The sequence below is a fragment of the Eulemur rufifrons genome, chromosome 20 (genome assembly GCF_041146395.1).
Source record: "Eulemur rufifrons isolate Redbay chromosome 20, OSU_ERuf_1, whole genome shotgun sequence".
NCBI classification, from domain to species: domain Eukaryota; kingdom Metazoa; phylum Chordata; class Mammalia; order Primates; family Lemuridae; genus Eulemur; species Eulemur rufifrons.
Window position 1 is genome coordinate 25,511,831 of NC_091002.1, and position 24,202 is coordinate 25,536,032.

Genomic DNA, 24,202 nt, shown 5'->3' on the forward strand with positions numbered 1-24,202 from the left:
GCTCAGCTTGCTGGATGGACGGGCCGAGGCCGGGACACCGGGGTCGGGGTGGGGGCCGTGGCTGTGGGGCTATGCTGCAGAGGCAGGGACCCAGATGGAAGCATCTCACATGAGGCTTTCTCCTGCTGGGGACTTTCTCGGGGAGTTTCCCAGGAAGGCAGAGGAGGGGGTGGCAGGGAATGGGAGCAGGGAGAGGAGGGATGCAACTGAGAGAGACCGGCAGAGGGTGAGGCTGGGCTGGCCTAAGGGGTGACTCTCCTGCCCCAACTCTGAGGCTCAGCATCCCCCATTATGAGCAGTCACAATAACCGTGACCATGTGTGGCGTTTATTCTGTCCTGGCTTGTGCATATCATCTCACCTGGGTGATGTGGAATGCTAGCCCCATTTCCAGCAGTGGAAACTGAGGCTTGGGGGTCGGGGGCACATTAGCCCCGGCTCCAGCTGGCACATGAGTGCAGAGGGGAAATCAAACTGTGTCTGTGTGGCTCTACTCTCCAGCCCCGGACCTGAAGTTTGAGCGAGGACGCAGGGGTGGAGACCACGGTTGGGGCAGAGCTGGCGGTGCCCCCGAGGGAGAATGCCATGTCTAAAAAGGCCCCCCCTTACCGCTGTGCAGGCTGGGAACCCAAGGCCCAAGAGGCAGTACCTATCCCTTTCTTTGCATTTCCCACACTAATGGGGGACCCCCCCTGTGCCCCAGCTCTCCGAGGCCTCCTGGTGACTCTTGCAGAAAGCATTTTTCTCAGGACAAGGACAGAGTCTGTGGCTGTCCTGAATACAGGACAAAAGTGACTAAGCCCTGACTTTTGACCTTCTCTAGTACCCCCTTTGTGGAAGCAGGAGAAATGGGGGTATTCATCCTCCTCAGAGGAACATAGAACCTGAAACCTCACCGTCCCCCACCCCCCAGAGCTGGAGGAGCAGGGGCAATGGCTTCCTCCCCAGAGCCTCAGTCCTCCCGTCTGGATCACGGGTGCACACAGAGAGGCCAGGATGCTGGGGGCACCTACATTCTGCTCTTCGGCATGGGGCCTGGAGGGTCTTATGTACCATGAGGTGACACCCAGGGGGCTGGAGACCCCTCTTGGGCAGGCAGCCCAGTCCCTGCGGAGGACCTCTTTCGGGCAGGCAGCCACGCTGGCTTCAGCCCTTGCTGCTCCCTCCTCCCTCTGCAGGTCCCCTGGGGCCTGGGAGGAAGCAAGCCCGGCTGGACAGCCCCAACTGTCTGGTTCCCACAGACTCAGAGCTGGGGTGGAGGGGACCTGCAGAGAGAGGGGCTGGGAAAACTCCTGGCCAGCTGTGGGCCCCTCCCCACCGTGCCTCCTCATCATACAGTGGGGAGAAGGAGCGAGGGTCTGTCCTGCCCCACATGGGCAACTCCGTGGGTCGGAGGGGAGGGGAGAGGCCCTCCGTGAGTGAGGGGCTTGGGCGAGGAGGGGAAGGAGGCTCTTGCGTGGGTTTGTAGCCTGGTATGTGCCTGTGTGGGTCAGTGTGTCTCAGGCTGTGTGTGTGTGTGTGTGTGTGTGTGTGCGCGCGCACGCGTGCACAAAGACAGGCTATGCAGAGACAGATTCAAAGGGGTGGGGGCTCTTCTCAGTTGGGCCAGGGAAGGAGGCCTCTGCTGGGCACCGTTCCCTACTGTGCATTCCTGTGGCGCCCTGGTGACCCCAGGCCCTTCCCAGCCTGTGTCCTGAGCTAGTAGGAAGATGGGGGGCTGGCCAGGCTGGGGGACCCACCCACCAGGCCTCCTGCCTTCTGCTTCTTTCTGTCACCAAAAGATACCTCCAGCTCCCACCTGACCACTCCCACCTGGGCAGGGGGCGAGGGACCACCTTGGCACAGATGGGGAGACCAAGGCCAGAGAAGGTAAGTGACAGGCCCAAAGTCACACAGCAAGGAGCAGAGGTGTCTTCCCAACCCATCCGACGTACCCACTTCCCCTGCCTTAACTGTACAGCTCTTGGGGGCAGGGCCATCGCTTGTGACTCTGCCTCAAGAACCCTCCTCATTGGAGGCTTGTCTGTCTCCAGGAGGGGATCCCTGTCACCATTCTCCTCCTGAGCAGGTTAGAGCAAAAAGGGGCGCTGAGACACCTTGCGGAGTTAGGCTAAATCAAATCCTAAAATGGTAGAATCAGTGGTATTTCAGAATATTCCAGAGTTTTTAATCACAGCAGTTCAGATTCTTGGAATATCAGAGCTGGGAAGGCATCTTCTGTCCAGTTTCTAAATATGACATCAAGTCGTCAACACCACACGGGGTTCCAGGAAAGGGGAGCCCACGGTCCTCAGAGGCAGCCCCTTCCCACCAAAGTTTGGCCGCTCCGAAGGACTGTCAGGAAGCTCTTCACCTGCCGGGCCCTTGGTCTGTGCTCCCCCAAGGGAGGGGAGGACTCCCTGCCGCCAAGCAGGCCACCCCCACCCACAGGGCTGGCCTTCCTCGGAGGCCCCTCCACCCCCTCGTCTTATCTCCGGCCTGCTCTCCGCCCACCCGCTTCCTTCCTGGGTTTACAGCATTCCTCGGCCCAAAGCTGGACACTCCTTCCCACACCCAGACAGCTTCGGCTGGGGCTGAGGGGACCCTCTCCCTTGGAGGGCTGGGCCCCCAAGGCTGCCATAGTGCTGAGGAAGAAGGGGGAGGTTGTGTCACAGCCTGGCACGTTCGGCTGCTGAGAGTGTGCGGAACCCAGGAGTCCAGGCCTCGCCCGAAACCTCCCCTCCCCACACAGAGCAGGCTGCGGGGGCCATGGGTGCCTCTGGGGCCCGACTGGATGGGTCCACATCCCAGCTCTGCCACTTCCCAGCTGTGTGACCTTGGGCAAGTGGCTGCCCCTCTCTGTGTTTTCCTCTTCCATAAACTGTGGACACTGACAATACCCACCTCCACGGGGCTGTTGTGAGGATTACATGAGATAATATTTGCAACGTGCTCCGAACAGGGTCTGGCACATGGCAACGACAATATAAGTGTTTGTTAAGCAAAATAAAGAGGTATTTGGGTCCCGGGACTGTCCCCCTTAACCTGACTTACCCCCTAGAGGAGTGTGTAGCTGCTGTAGGGGCAGAAAGGCAGGATGCCGAGGAGGAAAGACCGTTATACAGACAAGGCTTTGGACTCAGTTCCTGGCATCGCCACTTCCTTGCTGTGTGACCTTGAGCAACTGGATTCACCTCTCTGAGTCTCAGTTTTCTCATCTGTAAAATGGCAACGATTCCAACCCCCAGGACTGTACACTGCATGTACAGTATGTGCACAATTCGGTCAACGGGAATGAAACTGGAGTATAAAACAACCCACCGGAGGGCCTCAAACCCTCCGCCCAGTCCCCTCTGCCCCTCCCTTCGCACATGGCAAAACCCACATCCCCGCGGGCCCAGAGGTGCCTGATCCCCGGCTCCCACCCTGCTGCTAACTGGGTGGGGACTCGGGAAGGCAGCTGGTGGGGCAGAGGGAAGCACTGTCATGGTTAAAAACGGGCCAGAGGCCCATTTAGTCACGCAGTCACCAGAGCTGGTGCCTGGTGCCCCTGGGGAGGCCAGGGCCGCCCCCTCCTGACCACAGGCTTCAGGGCCAGTCTTGAGGTCACCTGAGCTCGCCTGGACACAGACAAGAGAGGCTGCTCCCCTAAGACAGCCGACTCCCCGGTGAGTTTCTTTCCATCTCTGGGCCTTTGCACCGGCTGTCCCCTCTGCCTGGAACACTGTCTCCCCAGCGGCTCTCAGCATGCAGCGCACAGTGGGACATCACTCCCTTATCCAATCAGAGGCTCTGCATTGTTCTCCCTCTCTGCCTCCTGTTTGCTCCCCCCACATAGCACCTGCTGCCACACGTGTGTGTGCATTTGCTTTTTATCATATCTCTGCTTTAGAACACAAACATTGGGGCTCATTCATCTTATCGCCTTCTCTAATCTGAAGACTAGCACATAGTAGGCCCTCAATGAAGGTTTGCTAAGTGATGGGTGGAGTCATGGTCCCCCGTTCATCCATTCATCATGGATTGAATCTCAAAGAACCCCCAGAGACTCCCTGTCTCACCCAGAGCAAAAGCCCAAGTCCTTCTGGGCAAGGGCCTGTGGGACTTTGCTTCCCTTCCCAACTGTCCCCTCATTCACTCCAGACAGGCTTTGCACTTGCTCTTCCCTCGGCCTGGCCTGGTCCTGTGCTAATACCCACAGGCCTCACTCCCTCCCTCCCTTCAGTCTCTGCCCAAACATCCTCAGAGAAGCCCTCCTTGGCCACCACACTCGCTGTCCTGCCCCCAACATTTTAAATTCATTATTGCCATTCAGTGTCTGTCCCTCCCACTGGGATGAAGCTTCATGAGGCCAGGGATTATTGTCTATTTCCTGCTTGTCCCCAGCACCTAGAAAAGTGTCTGGAACATACTATGGGCTTGAGTAATAATTGTGAAATAAACATAAGCTCAGCAGCCTGTACCAGGCTCTACCTAAATAGCTCATGTAACGTTCACATTGACCTTGGGAAGCAGATACTCTTATTACCCCATTTTACAGATGGGAAACTGAAGTTCAGAGAGGGTAAATAAACAGATATGAACCCCACTCTGTCTGACCTGGAACCCAATCTCTCTGTCCTCAGCCTGTCTCCCTGGAGCCATCTAAGGTCTGTGCCCTCTCCTCTCGTCCCCACAGTTCTTACAGCCTCTCAAGCAGACACGGCCCAGCCTCCCTGGGTTCCCTGCCTCCAGTCTCTCCCCAACTCACTGACCTCCCTGCTGTAGGGATCCTTCTAAACCACAGATCAGACCCTGTCTCTCTTTTGCTCATGACTCTTTCGTGGCTCCCTATTGTCCCGAGTCAGCTGCCATTCGAGGCTCCTGCTAATTTCTCCAGACCTACTTCCTGCTTTATCTTGTGCAAAAGCCCTGCTAGATGCTCCAAGACCAGCTTGTTCTCAGCTCCCAGTCTTTGGACAGCACCGCCCCTGCCTGGAACCCCCCTGGCTCTACCTTGTTTGCCCACGGTGTGGCTGTCACTCCCACTGGGGAGAAGAAAAGAAGGGTTAGCATCTCCTTCATGTCCTCATGGTGTTGTGAGTTTCCTTCCAGCTTCGCCCTGATCTCCGCCCTCCCACGAGGGTTGCAGAGGCTGGAGCTCCTGAGGGCAGGGACCACACTGATTCACCTCCAGGCTTTCCCTCCAGGCCAGGCCCCAGCCTGCTCAACAAGCGGTTGTGACGTCACGGGCTGTGTCAGAAGCCAGGCCGCCTGCCTTGCACCTGACTCCACGATACGCTGGGTGGGAGCCCATGGACTTGTCTACTCTGTGCCTCAGTTTCCTCATCTGCAAAATGCTGACAATGAAAATACCCACTGGAAGGGTGGGAATGAAATGAATTAACGCATGGGAATCACTCGCTGCCGTGCCTGGCGCTCAGTAAACATTGCCCATTAGCGGGAAGGAAGAAAGGAAGGAACAGGTGCACAGGCAGCTGCACAGGTAGGAGCTCGGTCCAGGTGGGCACATCCTTCGGGACCACCCTGGCTGCTTCACACCCTCAGGGCAGCCCTGTCACAGGCTGAATGTTTTCCCACCACTGCCCTGGTGGGTCCAAGGTGGCCGGTGGAATTCGAGGCCACTGGACCCAGACAGGAAAAGGCGGCGTCACCAGCCCTGATGTAATTCAAACCAGATGCGGCCTCGGTGGCTTCCAGACCCCTGGGGGTGGTCACTGTGGGCCTGGCAAAGGCCCAGAGGCAGGAAATGGTCTTGGAGGAAAGCTCTCTGGGCTGGGACCAACTTGGAGGAGCAGTCCCACTGAGGGTGTTAACCCTTCTCGGCCCACTCGGGGCCCAGGACCTGTGCAGGGGACGCTCGTGGCCCTGGCGCAGTGGAGGCACAGAGCAGCTTGCAGGGGAAGACCGCAGTGTCGGCACTGTGATGGACTCTGAGCAGGAGGGGCCCACACCCGGGACTGCGGGGGGGGGGGGGGTGGGGGGTGGGCAGGACAAGCTATGCCAGGGGCAGGGAGGCTCACAGCCTGGCACCCTGAGAACTGCCTTGCCCCTGACCCCTGCTCAGTCCTGGTTCCAGCCTGGCAGTCCCAAACCAGCAGTGGACTCACTGCCCCCATCAGCGCAGCTCCTAGGGGGAAAGTCTTTGTTCCTGCAATGGCCAGAGATGGGAGCTCTCCTGAAAGCAATGGGGCTGGGCCCAGGCCTGCAGAGAGGTGGCCCCAGCTTTGCCTGGAGTGTGCCCTGTGGCCCTCAGTGGGAACAAGAACTCTCTAAGTCCCCAGTTCCCATCCATGTTGTCAAGTCTGTATTCTCTGCCTCCAGGGACCAGGGCAGACACAAAGGAGGCAACTGATGAATCACAAAGAGCTTTCTAGGAGGTGCTCCTGGGGAGGATGGGGCTGAGGGCAGCGATCAGCCCTGTTCCCTGGCTCTAGGTGGGCTTTTTGCTCAGGACATGTTAATTTGCTGTGTGGCCTTGGGCAAGTCACTTTCCCTCTCTGAACTTATTTCTCCCCTTGTAAACTATGGTGCATGAGCACCCCATCCCATCTCTCGACTGTCACATGGCCTTAGGAGTGGCAGAGAAGAGCTGCGGCTGTCATTTCCATATACAGAGGAGGAAATTGAGGCTTGTGCTGGGAGTCAGGAGTCCTGGGTTCTAGTCCCAGCTATTACCGTCTCTGATGAGGGGCCTTCCCTGTTTGGGCCTCAGTTTCCCCAGCTGGGAACTGATGAAACCTGGTTTCATCCAGGCCCTGGATGTCTGCTGTGGCTGGACCTCACTTCCTCCCCTCCCCCCAGTGGTGACTCATCCCTCATCATCACGCTGTGTGGCCGAGGCTCAGCCTGGGTGGGGGCCAGCGAGGCCGAGAACCACTCAGAGGAAACCACAGGCCTGGCCCAGCTGGCAGGTGGCGGGCGGGCGGGCAGGCAGGATCCACCGCTCTGGGGGCCCTGCCCATCAACACACCTCCCACCAAGAGCTCAAGCCGGGCACCCCGGGCCCCCAAGCCCTCGGCTGCAAAGGTCAGGCTCAGGCCCCGGCGTCACCACCCCATGTGGTACCTGCAGCCACAGGCCTCTGCACCCACCTGCTGGAACAGGGCAGGGGTAGGGGTGAGGACCCAGCCTCCCCCTCCAGGCTAATGTCCACGCAGGCAGGAGAGGGACGGGATGGACGTCAAGGTTTCTGTCTCAGGGCGAGTCCGAGGTTCTCGGGAGGCAGGCGGTGCAGTGGGTAAGAGCAGGGGCTCTGGGTCCAAATCCTGGCTCTACCACTGACTAGCCGCGTGGCCCTGAGAGAGTGGCTGAAGCCCCTGAGGCTTGGCTTCCCCCTCTGAGAAATGGACACAACACTTGCCTCTCAGAGTCACTGTGACCAGCCGACGTGGTCATGAACACGGTCCTGCGCCCAGGCTCAGCGGCCGGCCGGGGCTCGGTGCGTGTTACTGCTGTCACTGCTCTTCCTGCTGGGACCCCTACACTCCCGGCAGGCCAGCCCCACTCCCGACTCAGTCGTCCTCACAGCCAGAAAGGCTCACCCTCCCTCTGGGCCACGCCTCCAGCGGATGGACCCCCTGCCCCGCATGCTGGCCTGGGGTGAAGCAGGCTGTGGCCGGTGGGAAAGAGCAGGGGAGAGCCCTCTCCTCCGAGGCCTGCTGGGGGCGGCGGTGGCACCCCTCATTGCGGACCCAGCAAAGGCATCGCAGGCCCGCCCCACCTGGCCTCCACCTGCAGCCCCTCCTTCCCGGTTAGACCTTGTTTCGGTGACAGCAGCGTGAGCTCAGGGGCACAGCCTTGTTGGGGAGACAGAAGGGTTCACTTCCAGCCCCAGCCCCCGACTTGTGAGTAGCATTCAAGTTCCTTCCCCTCTCTCAGCCTCAGTTTTCCCCTCTGTCGGAGAAGGATGAGTACACGAGTGCTCCCTGAGCACTTCCCTGTGCCGAGCACAGCCCAGAGTCCTCCACTTCAATCTGACTAGTGCAACCATCGCCATGCTCCATGGGGCAGGTCCTGTCACTGCCCACTGCCTGTGGCTCAGTTTCCCCATCTGTAAATAGGAATCATAACATCTCCCTCATCACCTCCCTGTGAGGAGTAAACGAGTTAACGTGTGCACAAGCGCTTTAAATAAAGCCAGGCACATATTAATCACCCACTGAGTGCCAGCCGTTGTTGTGCCTTCCTCTCGCAGGTGGGGATACTGAGGCACAAAGCGGGGAAGCCACTGGCCATGCGCTGGGCGGTCTGGCTCCCGACCCTGCTGACCACACTGCGAGCTGATGGCGTTACGAAAGTGCCTGGCACACAGTAGGTGCTCAGTGAACTGTAGTCACACAGAAGGCAGGAGGCCACATCCAACCTGTACATTTATTTACAAGGCACAAGCTGAGAGCAGGCTGGGGGCTGCCCAATGGCCTTCTCACTCCTCCTGGGCCTGCTGACCCCATCCTCTAGGCCATGGGAGCCCCCGGGGATGGGGACCCCCCCAGTGGCTGGGTTGGGCCGGCTTGGCCCTGAGGCAAGCTCGGGGGTGGTCTCCTGCGTCCCCAGGCTTCTCCCCTGCCCCTCCACCAGACCTGGGCTGGGCGCCCTCTCTCTCACACAGAGTTCCTGTGCGTTGGTGGTCGCAAGAGGTGGGTGGGGCCCGGCCCAGGCCAGATGGTGTGGGCTAGGCCTTATCTGTTGGGAGTGGGGAGGCGGCAGGGGCACGGAGGTCCTCTCGCACAAAGCCTGCTCTGTCTCCCCTGGCAGCTGGGCCTCAGGAATCGGCGTTCCTGCTCCCTGCCCCGCCAGGAGGCTCCTGTCCACAACCGCAGGAGCCCTGCATGCGGAGTCCCCCAGCCGTCCCACCCCAGCTAGGAGCAAGCCCAGGCCGGGATGCCCCTGGCAGGGCAGAGCAGGGGCACCAAGGCAGCAGTTCAAAGAGGGGAGCTGGGGAGGGGACAGGGAGCGGCTGCAACGCGCCATGGGGTCTGGGGTGTGGCTGACAGGCTACAGCCCTGTCTGGGGAGGTGCTAGCAGGATGGGGCCAGGCCATATTCCGGGTGGCTCACGTCGGGGAAGCGGTCACTGCGTGGGGGCGTGGGGAGCCCCGAGCCTCCCAGCCTGGCGCAGCCTTGTCCTGGCCAGCCTGCCCTGGAGATCTGGCTGCCTTCTCTGGCCTTCCGGGCTGTGTGGCCTCAGCCCGGGCCACTGTGCGACTGCGTCCAGGCCTCAGCTGCTCTGGGGCTCAGACCCCCAGAGCCATCAGTGCCCCTGAGCTGCTGATCTTCTTGAAGCGGTTGGCAGCGCTGACAGCAATGAAGTTTTTCTGGAGAAAGAGGGAGAGGGAGGCCCAGTCAACACCAGGGCAGGGGAGGAGCTGTGGGATGGCTGAGGGTCCTCGTTAAGGTCCCCTCCATTCCAGGAGAGCCAGAGGCCAGGGAGGGTGCAGTGCCCAGGACAGCCACAGGAGGCGCCATGACACTGCCTCGTCTAGGACTCCTGCCTTCCTGCAACAGCCCTGAACTGAGCGCCTCTGCTCAGCACACTCCAATGGCTTCAGTGTTGCTCCTAGTAAAAGATAAACCTTCACCGTGGCCCAAGAGTGCTCAACATCCCGTCCCCATGTTCTGCTCTGACCTCACTCCTACCCCCTTGCTCACTCCACTCCAGCCACACTGGCCTCCTACCCATTCTTCAAACTTGCCAACGGTGTGCTTCTGCCCCAGGGCCTTTGCACCGGCTCTTCCCTCTGCCTGGAACTCTCTTCCTCCAGCACTGGCACAGCTCTCCCCCACCTCTTCGGGCCTTTGTTCACATGACTCCCTATTTAAAAGTGCAACCTCTCCCCTGGCTGATGGCCTTTCGGCTTTTCTAGAGTCCTGCCCTAACCCCACCGAATAATGCCACATCTCCCACCAAGAGTAAGTCCACAAAGACTGAGGTTCTTGGCTCTTTTGCCCATTGCTGTATCCTGGTGCCTAGAAGTGGTCGATGCTCAATAAACATTTGGAAAATGAAGGAAGGGAGGCTGGGATGGGGTCAGAGACTTTCTCCTGAGCCCGAGCCCCAGGTGGCCGCCCCCGCCCAAGGTGGAGGGGTGGGTGCAGGTCTCTGATCCAGGGCAAAGACGGAAAAGCCGACCCTGTGTTCCAGACAGGGCCAGGCCTGGTCAACAGAACCTGCCCAGGCAGGGCTGATGGGGCCCGAGACCTGGCACCAGGACCTCCTCCTGCCCTGCAGTCCCTCTCTCGTCCCCACCCGGGATCCGGCAGTACCTTCCAACGCCTCTTCATGAGGTATTTCTTAAGCAAGATCTGGGACTTGAGGCGTCGGTTGCAGCGCTTGGCTTTCTCGGCCAGGTTGTTGAGCCAGGGGTGGGCGAGACACTGGGCAGCGTTCATCTGGGCCCTGCGGGGAGCAGCGTGGCGAGGTGGGTGCACGCCCGTGGGCACCAGAGCCTGGCAGCCCACCGCTCAGCTCCCACCCTGCAGGCGCACGCGGGCACTAAGCCTGCACACCGGGGCTCTTGTCCCGGGGCAAGCCTCACCTCTGGTCCTTGACGATGAGGTTGGAGACAAAATCTTTGGCCTCATCCGACACGGCCTCGAAAGTCTCCTCGTCAAAGTACCAGTTGCCAGAGAGAACGTTGTTGAGCGTCTCTGTGTCATCATCTCCCAGGAAGGGGGAGAGGCCGCTCAGCCTGAGGCAGGGGTAGCAGGGCAGAGGGTGAGAATGGAAAGGCCAAGACACCTTCATGGGGAAGGGGACAGGAGCAGATCCTAGGGGGCAGCACCTTGTGCTGAAAAGACCCCCAGCCTCTCAAGTGGGACAGACCTGGGTTTGAATCTGGCTGGGTGACTGTGGGCAAGTCACTTCCCCTCTCTGAGCCTCACTCTTCACATCTGTAAAATGGGCATAATCATCCCAGCTTCCCAAGGTCACAGTGAAGATGAGGAATGACAAGTGCAAGACAGGTGGCGAGTGCACAAAAATGTCCACTATCCCCTCTGCCCTCTCCCCAGGTCATCTGAGATCCACTGCCCAGAGCCCTGGGCTGGGATGCTATGCCTTCAGGGGCCTTGGCTTTTCCACCTATAAAATGGACACCAACTTCTTTCCTGTTGTCCCTAGCACTCCCGCCCCCAGCGAGCCCCTGACTGAGGGATCGGGAGGTGGGACCACCTCACCAGGACCCCATGGCCAAGACTGGCCTGGCTGCCCACCTGTGTGCCCCGCCCACCCCTGCACGCCACCCTCCCTCGGCTCACAGCATGTAGGTGATAACCCCCAGGCTCCACATGTCCGTCTTGTCGGAGATCTGGTCATAATTCACCACCTCAGGGGACAGGAACTCCGGGGTCCCGAAGTTCACCTTCAGCTTCTCATTGGGGTTGTACCTTGGGGTGAAACCAAGCGCTCAGAGCACCGCGTCTGACCTGCTCCTGGGCCCCCGCTACCCACCCCTGCCCCCCCGCCAGCCTCAGAGGTGGGCCCCACCCTCCCGGCCCACCCAGGTGGTACCTCCGTGCCAGGCCGAAGTCAATGATCTTCACCAAATGACCCGTGGTGTTGACGCACAGGATGTTCTCTGGCTGAGGACAAAGGGGGCGGCCTGGGTTGGCTTCTGACCCGCTCACCCTCTCTCCCGTACCTGGTCCACCCACGTCCAGGCTCCCAGAGGCAGAGGGCCACACTGCCAGGGTGGGCAGCCGCCAGAGACCTCCCCAGACCTGCTGCCCTGGGCACAGAGAAGGATCCTGAGGCTCCAGGAGGGACTTGTATGAGGCCTCGAAGCACAAAACCTGTGGGTGGGTTCAGCTGGGATTTCCCTCCATTTAAGGCTGGGAAAGAACAACATTCTAGCGATTCCGAGCACGGGAAACTGAAGGCTATGGAGGAGGGGTGGCGTGCTCTGGCCAGGGGGGCCAGTGGAGCTCCAAAGAGCAGAGAAGGGAAATATCAGCTCGGGGCTCCCAGAGGAAGCCCCTCGGGAGCAGAGGGCCTCACGCTGCTCCGGGGGTCCTGGAAGACGTGCTACTCTCGCCTCCCCAGCTGGCAATGCCGACAACGAGCTACGAAACGTCAGGCCCAGTGTCACTTTCCACGATTTAGCTCATCACTCCTCCAACAGCTCTGTGAGGCAGACACTGTCACACTGAGAGACTGTGACCATCCACTGCCATCTTGCAGTTGAGAAAACTGAGGCTCAGACACAGAAGTGACTTCGCCACAGTTGCCCAGCGGTACAGCCAGGATCTGATCCCAGGACTGACTCCAGCACTGGCCTCCTAATGTCCCTCGGCAGCCACTGGCCAACAAGGACCACAGCCCTACGGGGTTGGGGCTGGAGCAGACACAATGCCACTGGGCTTGCTCTTCCAAGGCAGGGACCTTCACCTGGCCTTCTTGGTCCCCACCCTCAGTGACTAACAAAGGCATCCAGTAGGTGACCGGCCAAGGCTCAGGGGAATCCTGTGCCCCAGCACAGAGAACATGGGAATGAAGTTACTGCAAAACGAACTCCGGGCTCCATTTCCTCTTCCTACAACACAAGGACACAGGACTAATCTGAGGTTGCAGGGTATAAACATTTTAAAGTTAACAATGGTTCACAGGCAGGAGATTTGTCACAAAAACCCTGGTTTCCAGCACCTCCTGAAAAACCGGAAGCCCTGGCCACATGGGCCACATGCCTTGCGGTGAGTTGCCACTGACCCGCTGACATAGGACAAAAGTCCGGCTCCCCTGTGGTCTCCATCACCCCAGCCGGCCCAGCCAAGACATTCTTATTATTTCTCTGGGCTCTGCGGGCATTTGATTCAAGGCCCCTAATGAAATGTTTTCCAAAAGCCCTTTTAGAACTGATAAGTTCACTCAGAGCGGAATGCTAATGATTTTAGTAGCTCGGCCTGGTGTGCCACCAAAACAAGGGAAGAAAGGAAAGGTCCCAGCGTACAAGCATCTGGGGAAATGAGGCAGACTCGGGTCTCTTTTTGGAGATTCTCAGTCTGCACACGAGGTGTCCTCAGCAGCCCTGCAGCCTTGGTGAAAAACTTACTGCTACCTGAAAAGCACATTTTATGACACGGAGGCTTAATGAGCTTCTTCCTTGAGCATCGCATTTTTTTTTTTTTTTTTTTTTTTTTTTTTTTTTGAGGCAGAGTCTCTCTCTGTTGCCCAGGCTAGAGTGAGTGCCGTGGCGTCAGCCTAGCTCACAGCAACCTCAAACTCCTGAGCTCAAGCGATCCTCCTGTCTCAGCCTCCCGAGTAGCTGGGACTACAGGCATGCACCACCACGCCCGGCTAATTTTTCTATATATATTTTTAACTGTCCATATAATTTCTTTCTATTTTTGGTAGAGATGGGGTCTCGCTCTTGCTCAGGCTGGTCTCGAACTCCTGAGCTCAAACGATCCGCCCACCTTGGCCTCCCAGAGTGCTAGGATTACAGGTGTGAGCCACCATGCCCGGCCGAGCATCGCATTTTAATTGGGGACCCTGCTCTACCCCAAAGAAATCAGCTTTCATGACAGAGAGGCAGGCCTCCAATGTCACCGTGCAGGTACCAGCTGCCCCGAGCTCAGTGAAGGGGGCCACCATCTGCCCAGTCACTCAGGAGTCACCCTTGACCCTTTCCTTTCCCTAACCCTGACACATGCGAACCAGCAGCAAATCAGATTGGCCCTTTTTCCAAATGTAGCCACCATCTGACCACGTCCCCTCCCCTCCCCCACTGACACACTGGCTCAAGCCCTGTCACCTCTCCCCTGGCTTGCTCCAGCCTCTGCGTCCCCTGCTTCCACTTTGGCCCCACCGAAACCCACCTGCTCAGCCTCCCCGCTGCCTCACCTGCCGGCGGGGATGATAACGGCACACGTCACCCAGCGGGCTGCTGGGAGGACCACGTGCTCACAGGGCACAGCCGCTGCCACCCAATACACCTGGGCGAGGCGCAGGAGGCGGCAGCAGCAGCTCCCCACCTTGCTTTGGAGCCCCGGGCCTGGCCTGGCCTACTTCTCCGGTTCCCCCGTGTACTCATTACTCCCACGTGCTTTTCCATGACACTTTCAATGGCTTCAAGTGACCTATTTAGGCATCGTTTCAAGCACGTCTGTTTCCCCCACTAACCTGGAGGCCGCAGGAGACAGGGCTCATGTCCTACGTCCCTCGTAGCCCCCATGCCTAGCACAGGGCCTTCCACAGCAGGTATTCAGTAGGTGTCTAGCAAGTGAGTGAACGAAAGCGCCATCCACTTTGCTGATGGGTGCCCACCCGCCTCGGGGCTAAGATTTCATCTCCTCCACTACCGTGCCGCTTCGCCCACAAGCAGGGACACCTGCCATCAGGCTGCTCAACACCTGGCTCTCCTGCTGCCCCTGCCCAGGGCGGACGTCACTGGGCTCCAGGCCACCCCTGCCCCCTGATGGGAGCTGGTGTGCACTGCACAAAATCTATTTGCTCCTCCAACCTCCTGTATGCACGGCACTGAGCAAGGTCAGAAGAGGGACACAAATATTCCTTCACTAAACGGTGTTGTCAGCACCCAGCTCGTGTACACCGCCGTGCTAACACTGCACTTATCCGTAAGCTCGGCAAATGCAGGGATTGTTATCTGTCTGCGTCACCACCACCCAGAGTGCTGCCTGGCATAAAGCAGCCCCTCGACAAATATTTGTTGATTTTGAATAAATGAACGAACATTCGTAGCACCTATCATGGGCCAACACTGAGATCGGTGCTTTTGCAACACTTAGTCCCCTGTCTGTGTGACACTGTGTGACACTGAGCTTGGGCCTGAGCACTCCCAGCCCTGCAAAAGGCCCTTTCCACGAACATTTAGTGCTGGAAAAGAAGTTGCATGAAAAGTGGGACCACATCTTTTCTTTCCTCTCTCTCTGTGGTAACTCTGGCTCCGGTACTTGGTAAGTGCTCAATAAACCCTTTTCCGAGCTATGGAAGGAAGGCGGGATGGAGGAAGAGAGGGAGGGATGGGAGGATGGGGGGCTGGCGGGGAACAACACTGATCTCAGGGGGTCGGACGCTGCTCCTGCCCCCGCCCAGGAGGCCCCAGCCCCGTACCTTGAGGTCCAGGTGCAGAACCCTCATCTTGTGCATGAAGAGGATCCCGTCGCAGATCTGCCTGACAAACACCATGGTGTCCACCTCGGTCAGGTGGTAGTCCTCGTCCACAATCCTCTCGAAGAGCTCGCCGCCCTCGATGCTGTGTGCACAGACCCCTCCACAGGCTTGCTCTGGGCCTGCTGGCACCCCCCGGCCCCCACCCCCACCGCCGCCACTCACTACTCCATGAACAGGACGATCTCATGCGAGGTCTCGATGGCTGCGTACAGCTGGATCAGATTGCGGTGGTTCAGCTGGTTCATGACCTCGATCTCGAGCTGCACCATTTCCTGGGGGCCAGAAAAGACACGGGTACCAGCCAAGCCCCGTCGCTCGCTGCCCCTCACCCTCCACACCTGCACCTTTGACCGGGCCTGTCTGGTCTCACCTGGACCACTGCCGAGCCCCCTCCTCGCTGGCCTCCCTGCCTCCCATCTCTCCCCCGGCCCACACCTGTTGTCCTCGCCACTCCCAGTCACTCCTGCTGGGACACCGTCCCTGGCTCTCCTCCTCTGCCTCCCGGCTGGCCATCGGCCTGCCCGAGGCGCCCTCCTTCCCCCCATCTCTCCCCTCCCTCTGCTCGCTCCCTGGCATCTCATCGAGTCCATGACTTTACATTCCATCCAAATGCAGTCAATGCCACGTACGTGTCCCAGCCTCCGAGCACTCCCTGGCGCGCGAGACTCCGATGCATCCAATGCCTCCTTGCCATCTCCCTTGGATGTCTAACAGCGACAGTCTATCATGTCCAGAATCAACCTCTGATACTGCACACCCCTTCCCCACAATTGAGGTGTCCTCAGTTTGTCCAGGAGCAAAAGTACACCACGCTGTCACCCAAGTGTGCAGGACAAAACGTCAGGAGCTTCCCCTCTTGCTCTCGCTGCCTCACGCCCCACATCCCATCTGCCAGTAAACCCTTCAGCACAGTCTGCCTTCAGACTAGACCATAAAGCCACTCATTTCTCGCCTCCTCCGCTGCCTTCCTAGTCTGAGCCACCATTATTTGTCACTTTCAGAAAGTGTGCAGGCCAGTTGTCACATGGGTAGGTCGCTATATCAGCTGTGCAGCAATATTTACACGGTGGAAATGGGCAGAAGCTGCAAATGAGGCCTCTCCCCTGTGCCCTGCCCAGAGCCAGGTGTTAAACACTAACCATCGTGTCACTGCCAGAATTGGCCCCTTGTCCCCTTCTCCCATCCCTTCATTCAGGCCTCGCCTCACAGGCCACACTCTCGGGGGGGCCTAATCTCACCCCCCACCTACGAGGCCCCGCCGGCCCGTGCTCTGTGTAGCGTCCATGCCTTTCCTGGCTAGCACTTCTCCGGACTTCACACCAGGCTGTTTGTCCTGCTTTATGTTTCAGTTGTCTGTCCCTCCACTCTAGCATGTCAGCCCCATGAGGGCAGGGACTTGTTTAGTTCACCGACTTTTTTCCCCAGCACCCGGCCCAGCGAATGGCAAAGAAAAAGTGCTCAATAATTAATTAAGCAATAGCTGACTTCAGTTAAATGACACAGCATATAGGTATTGAGCGTCTCTGTTGAAGCAGCAGCCCTGTCGAGTGGGAGAGACAGAGAAGGACATAGTCACATAGGAAACATACTCCTTCCAAATGCGCTTAGAGCTGTGACAGGGAACTCAGGGCTGCAGGGCTCTGGAGCCGCTTGTCGCGCTCTTGCTGGGCGCCAGGCCTTGGCACACATGCTGTCTCTGCGTGGGGTGTCCATAACCTCCCTCCTCAGCAGCCCCTGCTGTTTCTGGCCCTCAGAGCTTTCCTCTCATTGTCCCCTCTGCCTGAAACTCTGTTCCCTGCTTCCTGCACTGGAAGATCTTCTCATTCTCCAAAGCCTTTACTAAGGAGGCAGCTGATCCAAGAAGCTTCCCTGGCCCCTTGGCCTGAGTCAGAAGTGTCCCCTGCCCCCAGCTATCCTGAGTTACAGCCCTGGTCACACTAGGTTGCCGGGCCATCACTACCTCCTCACACGCCAGACTCCCTCAGTCCACGTGGCCCTGGCCCGCACACAACCCTTCCTTCCTCGCACAAACACTGCTCACGGCCTCCTCTGAACACGGCCCAGGCTAGGCGCTAGAGGCAACGCTCTAGACCAGGCTTATTTACCTTGGCGTCAGCTCCCTGAGGGCGGGGACCACGTCCATGTCACTCCAGGACCCAGTGCCCAGCACAGGGCCTGCCCAGAGCCCACACTCATCAGTGTTTGTTGAATTGAACCAGAGGGCATGAATATCCCGCGCCTAGAAGGGGAAGTCCCCAGATAAGTTCACTAACGGGGGAGTCTGGTTTCTGGTTAGGGGCACCAGGCCCCTGCGGCAGGGCTGTCTGTCTGTCTGTGTGGCCTCTCGGTGCAGCAAGACTCCCACTCCAGATCCCGGGCTCAGCGGTGCAGGTGGAGGGAGGCGGCAGGCGCCCACTCCAAGGACCCCCTCCCCCACCTGGGTAGCCAACTCCCCCCGCCACTACCTTGTCTTTGGGGGTCTGTTTCTTGATGACCTTGGCTGCCAGCTTGAGGCCCGTGGATTTCTCTGTGCAGGTACAGACCGCCCCAAACTTGCCTCTGGAAAGAAAAAAGGGCTGGGAGTGAGGGGACCGTGCTGTGTTCCTGTCTTGGCCCCACCTGGCAGGGATCCTTGGATCCTCCTCTGTGAGATGGGAGGGGAGCACTGGCCCCAGCCAGCCCTGACCACCCCCTGCCGCTGTGAGCTCTATTGCCAGGACGATGGCTGAAGGCAGGTTCTCTGAACCACGCTAACCCCGTGCACAGGAAGGGCAGGCGCGCAGGGAGGATGGCCCTGGGATGCGGCCCATAGAGGTCTAGGGCAGGCGGGGGCCTTGGGCCCTGGGGAAGGCAGCTCCAGGCTGAGGGAGGAGGGATCTTTAGAGGTATGGGACCAAGTCAGGGCTTGTTACAAAGTAGGAATCACCAGGAGGGGGTCAGTGCGGTGCCTGGAACGGAGGCAGGAAAATACGTGCATTTCCTATGGAAGCACTGAATGGCTCCTGGTGGGCCTGTGCGAGTGACAGTGACACTGAGTGCACATCAGCATGGGACATGCATGACCACACAGGGGCGATAGTGTCCACGTGGGCCACGAGCAAGTGGGGTGTGAGTGGGCCTTGCACAGGGAAAACGCCAGGCCACGGGGTCCGGGGCTGGGGTCCCGGCTCTCACCCTCCCAGCGCCTCCTTGGAGTTCAAGCTGAATTCGCTGTTGACGTTCCCGGTCCTCAGCTCCACGATGCGGTGGGGGAAGGGGGCAGGGGGTGGCGGGCAGTCGTCTGGGTGGGCAGAGCAGAGCCCTCAAGGTCAGTCCAGTGCGTGCTGAGCATCCACCTTGGATCCACCCCCTCCTGCCTGGCCAGGCCCCTGTCCGAGGAAGTTAAGAGCCCCAAGGGATACCTGGGGGACACCTGGCTCCAGGATAGAGATTATGGGGTGCAGTTTCCAATTTAGGTTCTGCCACCAACACACAAAATGACCTTGGGAGGCCTCTGCCCCTGTCAGAGGGGACCCAGATTCCCCGCAGAACAAAGGGGATGGGAGACTGGATGCTTGGACCCTCCCCCATCATCAGGCACGAGGACTCCATCCTACGCTATCTGCATTTCCATTAAAAACAAACAAGCAAACGGCAGCTATGAAGCGGGAGGCCAGACAGTGGGGTTGCTGTGTCGGAGTGACAGGGTGGGCGGCGGGACCTGCCTGCTGTCCGCTCCAACGCCGCCACGAGCTGGCCGGGCGGGGCGGGACCAGGGACAGAGACGTTTGGTGGGGAGAGGTCGCCACCTAGCGGCAGATTTGGGGAACCGCGGGCTCCGAAGGCCTCAGGCTGAGTCATCCGGAATGGAAACCGCTTTATAAATAGCAAGAGGCGGCAGGGAAGCCGGGCCGGTGATTAATCAGACGGCCCTTGGAGGTGGTTCAGATCCCGTCACCCCAGGATGTGCTCTGGGGCGGGGCGGGCCGGGCGGCGGGCTGTGCCGCTGCTGGGGGGCGGAGGCAGGGCTCCTGGCTGCCGCCCAGCCGCCAGGTCCTCCCGCCCTGTCTGGGTGGCATTGAGCCGCTCACCAGGCAGGTTGGCGGGTCTCCCAGGGCACCTCAGCCTGGAGGAGGGGGGGTGTCAGGACACTCTGGGCTCTCCTGACCCCATCTCACCCCACCCCCAGCCCTGCCGCACCCCTGCCCATGCCCTTTCGGTATTCACCTGCTCGCCAAGCTCACCCATGCTCTGCTCTCTGCTGCCTGCAGCACAAGCCACCGGCTCCTTGTCTAATCATCAATGAAGGCCACTCCACAGTCCTGCCCCACCTCACATACCCAGCTTCCTTGGTCACTGCTCCCACACACTGACACCTGTGCTCCTCTGCTCATGAACCCTCTATGGCTCCCATGACCCCCATCCCCATGTATTTTAACTACTAATATCTGATGTGGAGCCCTTCTACATATTGACTCCAAATTCCACCGTCCAGTGAGTTCATGTTGCTCCAATAATCAGACTAATTTTTTTAACCTCAATTATAGCCAAAGTAGAAGAAAGTCAAAAGTGGGCTCTGGGGTCTAGCTGTCCTGACAGATTCAAATCCTGTCTTCACTCTATATTTTTTGGGCACTTCATTTTCCCTTTTCTGAGCCTTCCTTTCCCCATCTATGAAAAGGGAATACTAAACAAAAAATATAAATACATTTTAAAAAATAAGAGAAAAAAGCAGGGTACAGTGGCAGGTGCCTGTAGTCCCAGATTCTCTGGAGGCTGAGGCAGGAGGATCACTTGAGCCCAGGAGTTCAAGGCCAGCCTGGGCAACATAGCAAGACCTCATCTTTAAAAAATTACAAATTAATACAAAGAAATTTAAAAGGGAGTACTTTCTGGAAGTGTGCAACACTTAGGTGAATGGGCCTGGGTGGGGTGTGGCTCGAGGCAGTTCCACCCTCTGAATTGGGAGACTTGGGACTGAAAGCCCCCTCCCCTCCTCCTGACCCCAGGGAAGCACCAGCCCCCACCTGCCCCTGGCCTACCCAAAATCTGGAAGCAGTCTTCCTCCCTGGCTGTGAGACAGAGGGCCTGCCCCACCTCCGGTCTCTCTGAGGGAGCAGCCTGGAACTCGATCCCCCTGGAGGTGTCCCCTTGCACCTTAGCCTGGTCAGCCTGGCCCGGGGCTTTCTCTCCTGCTTCCTTCTGGCTCCGTGCCTGGGCGTTCTTTCCTCCTCCTGCCTTGGCTGGGCTGGGATCCGTGGGGCTGGGGGTCACGGGCACCCCTTCAAAGATGAGCTCCGATGCCTCGCTTAGGGGCTTCTTGGCCAGCAGCTTCTCAGAGCTGGAAGGTGAGAACACAGAGGTGAAGCCCTCAGGCAGCCACAGCTCTGAGCCCTGGGCGACTCTTGGTGCCCCAGAGATTCATCTGCAATCCGGAGTGACTACAACCCCACCCCAAACGCACAGGGCAATACATCCGAATTCACTTTGTACAAAACCAAGGGATCTTAATGGCTGCGGTCATTATCTTGACTATCAACACACTAATAGTCCATTAATAACTATTAATAGAATTGTTGATACGGTTAATCATCATGTGGATTCAACTAGGGAGTTATGTAGCTCTTGATTCACAAAAACTGTGGGGATGTAATTGATACTAATACATAATTATCAAATGGATACGGGAGGTGTTATCATTGCGGCTTACAATATGTCATGAATGACCCCATTAGCATTCAGGTAAATATAACTGATTGCATCGTAAGACTGGTGCTGTATTATGGTTGTGAAAGTATTAGTAATGATCCACCAATCCGGTTATTAGTCATCTTTTCGTATTATACTAATAATTATATTAAGAAGAAGGGTTAGCCTTTCTGCCTGACATTTCAGCCCTGCCCTTGGCTAGACCCCAGCCCCTGGGGTAAGGGGAATTCTGGAGCCCGGGTGCCAGCTTGGGCGATCTTTGAGGGTCTCTTCTGCCAACATTCCGGTCCTCAATGAACGCAAAGTCCTGGTTTCTGCAGGAGAGCTGAGGCCCAGGACAGAGGGAACTGAACGTCAGAACTACCCTCCCCGGCACCAAATGTGATGATGCCTAAGACAGGGCACTAAGTGCAACCCCTGAGGATAGAGCCCAGGGCCCCCCAACTCCCAGGCAGGGGACATTCACCTGGAGATGATGGCGGGGCAGCTGGGGCTGTGCAGAAAGGCGGGTGAGCCCCTCCTGGCCGCCGCCTGGCCCGTTGCTGCCTTCTTGCCCACCTTGGGCTCTCCAGGGTCCTGGCTGCCGGAGGCTCCCTGCTCAGCACTGGGCTTCTTGACACTGGTCTCAGCTATCGCAGTCTGCTGGGGCAGGGCCGCCGGCTGCCCAGCACTGCCCTCCGCGGGCCCCCCACCCCTGTCACACTCTCCCTGGGGGCCCTGGCTGCTAGTTGAGGGTTGGGCCGGGGCACCATCCCCTTTCTCTGGGGCAGGGGCTTTGACATCTTTCTTCAGGGTGGATGGATCAGGATCTTTCTTTGGGTCTGGAGGGCCAGGGTCTTTCTCTGCAGCCGAGGGTCCTTTGTCTGTGGCACCTTTAGGTGTCTTGTCTGCAAAGGAGTTGAGTCACCCCTCAGGATCCAGCCGCCCCCCACTCCCTCTCCAGCCAGCTCTGGGCCCAGGTCCCCAGCCAGGCAACAGCTTGCAAATGCTTGTCCCACTGAGCCTCTGGGGCCACTTGATGGGCCCTAGAGGTGGGCTACCAGGACCTTGGAGGCCCTCTGTGGGGGGCTTCTGGCCCTTTGGGTGGGCTTGGTGGCCCCTGCTGTCCCCTGCCCAGAGAGTGTAGGTGCATCCCCAGCAGCCACCCAGGGAGGCTTCACGTCTTCCCAGCCTCTCCAGGGAGGGCTTCCTACAGGCCCTGGACCCAGCCCAACCCAGCCGGAGATCCTTCTGATGTCTGGGTCCCCATGCGCCATGCAAAGAAGCCTCAGGCACAGAATTCCCACTGAGGAACCTGCCCAACCCTAGCTTCAAACACCCCTCCCCAAGCTCCTCCCTCCACCTCCTGCCCCAGCTTGGCACCTGCTGTCGGGCTCTGGCTTCCCAGCTCCGCTGCTCCGTTTTCTGTTGCCATGAGGTAGGGAGGTGTGTACTTCTGCTCGTCTAACTCAAGTCTTTCTAGCTGCAGAAAGAAGAGTGGGGTGTGTCGGGCTGTCAGAGTCCTCCTCTCGCATGGCTGTGGTGAGAGAGGAGGCCAAGCCCAGCTGGCGGAGGGGAGAGAGGTACCTGGAGCAGAGGGGCAGCCCGGTGGCCGTCCGTCTCACAGCGGCTGCTCAGGAGCAGTCCTGGGGCGGTTGTAAGGGACTGGGCCGGGTGGGCAGAGGCGGAGGCAGGGGCGCGGGCAGTGGAGGCGGGGACGGAGGAGAGGATCTCTTACACCGGGGGCCATGCAGCTCGGACTGCCACCACCTGTCACTCTTGGCCCCTGTTCAGAGGACACGGCATTCTTCCCACGGCGCAACTGGGGGGAGAATGGTGTTGGAATAAGCAGGAAGAGCACAGGGAGGGGCCCCTGGAGCCCTGGGGGAGCAGCCCTTTTCCCAGGCCTGGCCCAGTGTTCGTCAGAGAGGGGCCCTGGACAGAGAGGGGCTCTAAGCCAGGGCTGAAGGGCAAAACTGTGCCCAGTCTGGGCCCTGGCTCTGCCACCTGCATGCCATGTCTCCTGGGCTCTCCAGAACCTGGGTAGAGCCATGGGGGCCCAGGGATAACCACCCGACCCCGTGCCCAGCTCCGTGCCCCTGGCGTCCAGACCAACTTGGGTTGTCTTTGGGTGAGAAATGGTCTCAGAGGCACTTGCTCTACATGTCCATGGGCCTCACAGCTTTTTCTTTTGAAAATGGCTTTTCCTTGGGCTCCTGGGGAGATGGAGGCTGCCCTGTGGCCCCCCCCACCCCGCCCCGAGCTGACCAGTTCTCTCCCAGGCCCACCTGGAGGCAGGGGTGTTAGTAGGGGGTAGGATGGCCCACTACAGTGGTGACCCGAGGGGCACTCCCGCCCGAGGTGTTCGAGATGAGATGCAGTGGGAAGAGCTATGGTCCGTCGCCCAGCGTCTGCCTGCCCAGAGCCTTTCTCCGGGGGCCCCTGAGAACCAGCCAGAGCCCAGCGCCCGGGAAGAAGCTGCCGAGTTCCACCTGGGTTCAGGTCCTGATGCAGCAAACCATCCACTCCCTCCTCTCACTGTCAAGTGCGAAAACAACCACCGCCCTCAGACGAGAGAAAGGGCAGAACGCAGCACCTCCCAGCCATGGAGAAGTAGGCAGCGAAAATAGGTAGCAAAAAAGATCGAGGAAGCTGTTAATGAACTGATACGAAGCAACTTCCAAAGTAGGGGGGGAAAGCAAGGTGCAGAATGGCAGGTAGAGTGTGCTATCACTTGTGCAAAAGAGGCGGAAATAATACAGGTCTTTCACTGCACACACATAGGAATTTCTTTGGCAGGATAAGCAAGAAACTGGGGGCCAGGGTGGGAAGGAGTCATCACTGTGCACCCTTTTATTTTTCTATTTGAACCATGAATTATGTGAACTATGCAAAATGAGTGATATTTTTTAAGTGAGCAAATGTTAAGAGTTCGGGGTGCAAGCGAGCAAAAACCAGCATTGGGGGTCCTTCCCCAATCCTGACCACCTTTGCTCTGCCTCCTCCAGACCTGGCCCTGCTCCTCTCCATTCCTCTTCTTCAAGGTCTAGTTGACAGCCTGCCTCTTCTAGGAAGCAACAATAATAGCGAGTGTCTGTATAGCGCTGGCCACACGGTAAGCCTCGAGTTACGTGCTCTTACGTAAATCCGCTCACGTGGTCTTCATAAACGGCCATGGAGAGGTTAAGGAGCTTACCCAAGGGCACACAGCTCGTAAGGGGCTGAGCTGAGATCTGAACCCAGGTTCTCCTAAGGAAGGGAGCTCCCATGTACGGAGCGCCTGCTCTTAGCTTTATCTGTCTTGCCTTTAAACATCACCTTGGTAATAACTCTGTGGGGAGCGTTCATCCCATTTTCTGGATGAGGATGGGGAGAGTTAAAGGAATAAGTTGCTTGCCCAAAGTCACTCAACAAGGAAGGATGTTGAG

The 24,202-nt window shown here is 58.6% G+C and overlaps 1 protein-coding gene across 1 annotated transcript; it reads right to left on the bottom strand.

The window, feature by feature from the left end:
• Positions 1-8,337: 8,337 nt before the first annotated feature.
• MYLK2 (myosin light chain kinase 2) lies at positions 8,338-22,433 on the bottom strand. The gene is made up of 13 exons (XM_069495953.1): positions 22,362-22,433; positions 22,158-22,257; positions 21,262-21,682; positions 20,129-20,427; positions 18,282-18,387; positions 17,573-17,666; positions 15,270-15,379; positions 15,048-15,189; positions 11,490-11,560; positions 11,237-11,365; positions 10,516-10,668; positions 10,244-10,376; positions 8,338-9,294 (listed from the first exon to the last, which is right to left on the bottom strand). The coding sequence occupies exons 2-13, from the start codon at positions 22,207-22,209 to the stop codon at positions 9,214-9,216; spliced, it is 1,791 nt and encodes a 596-aa protein (XP_069352054.1). The 5' UTR covers positions 22,210-22,257; positions 22,362-22,433; the 3' UTR covers positions 8,338-9,213.
• Positions 22,434-24,202: the final 1,769 nt, after the last annotated feature.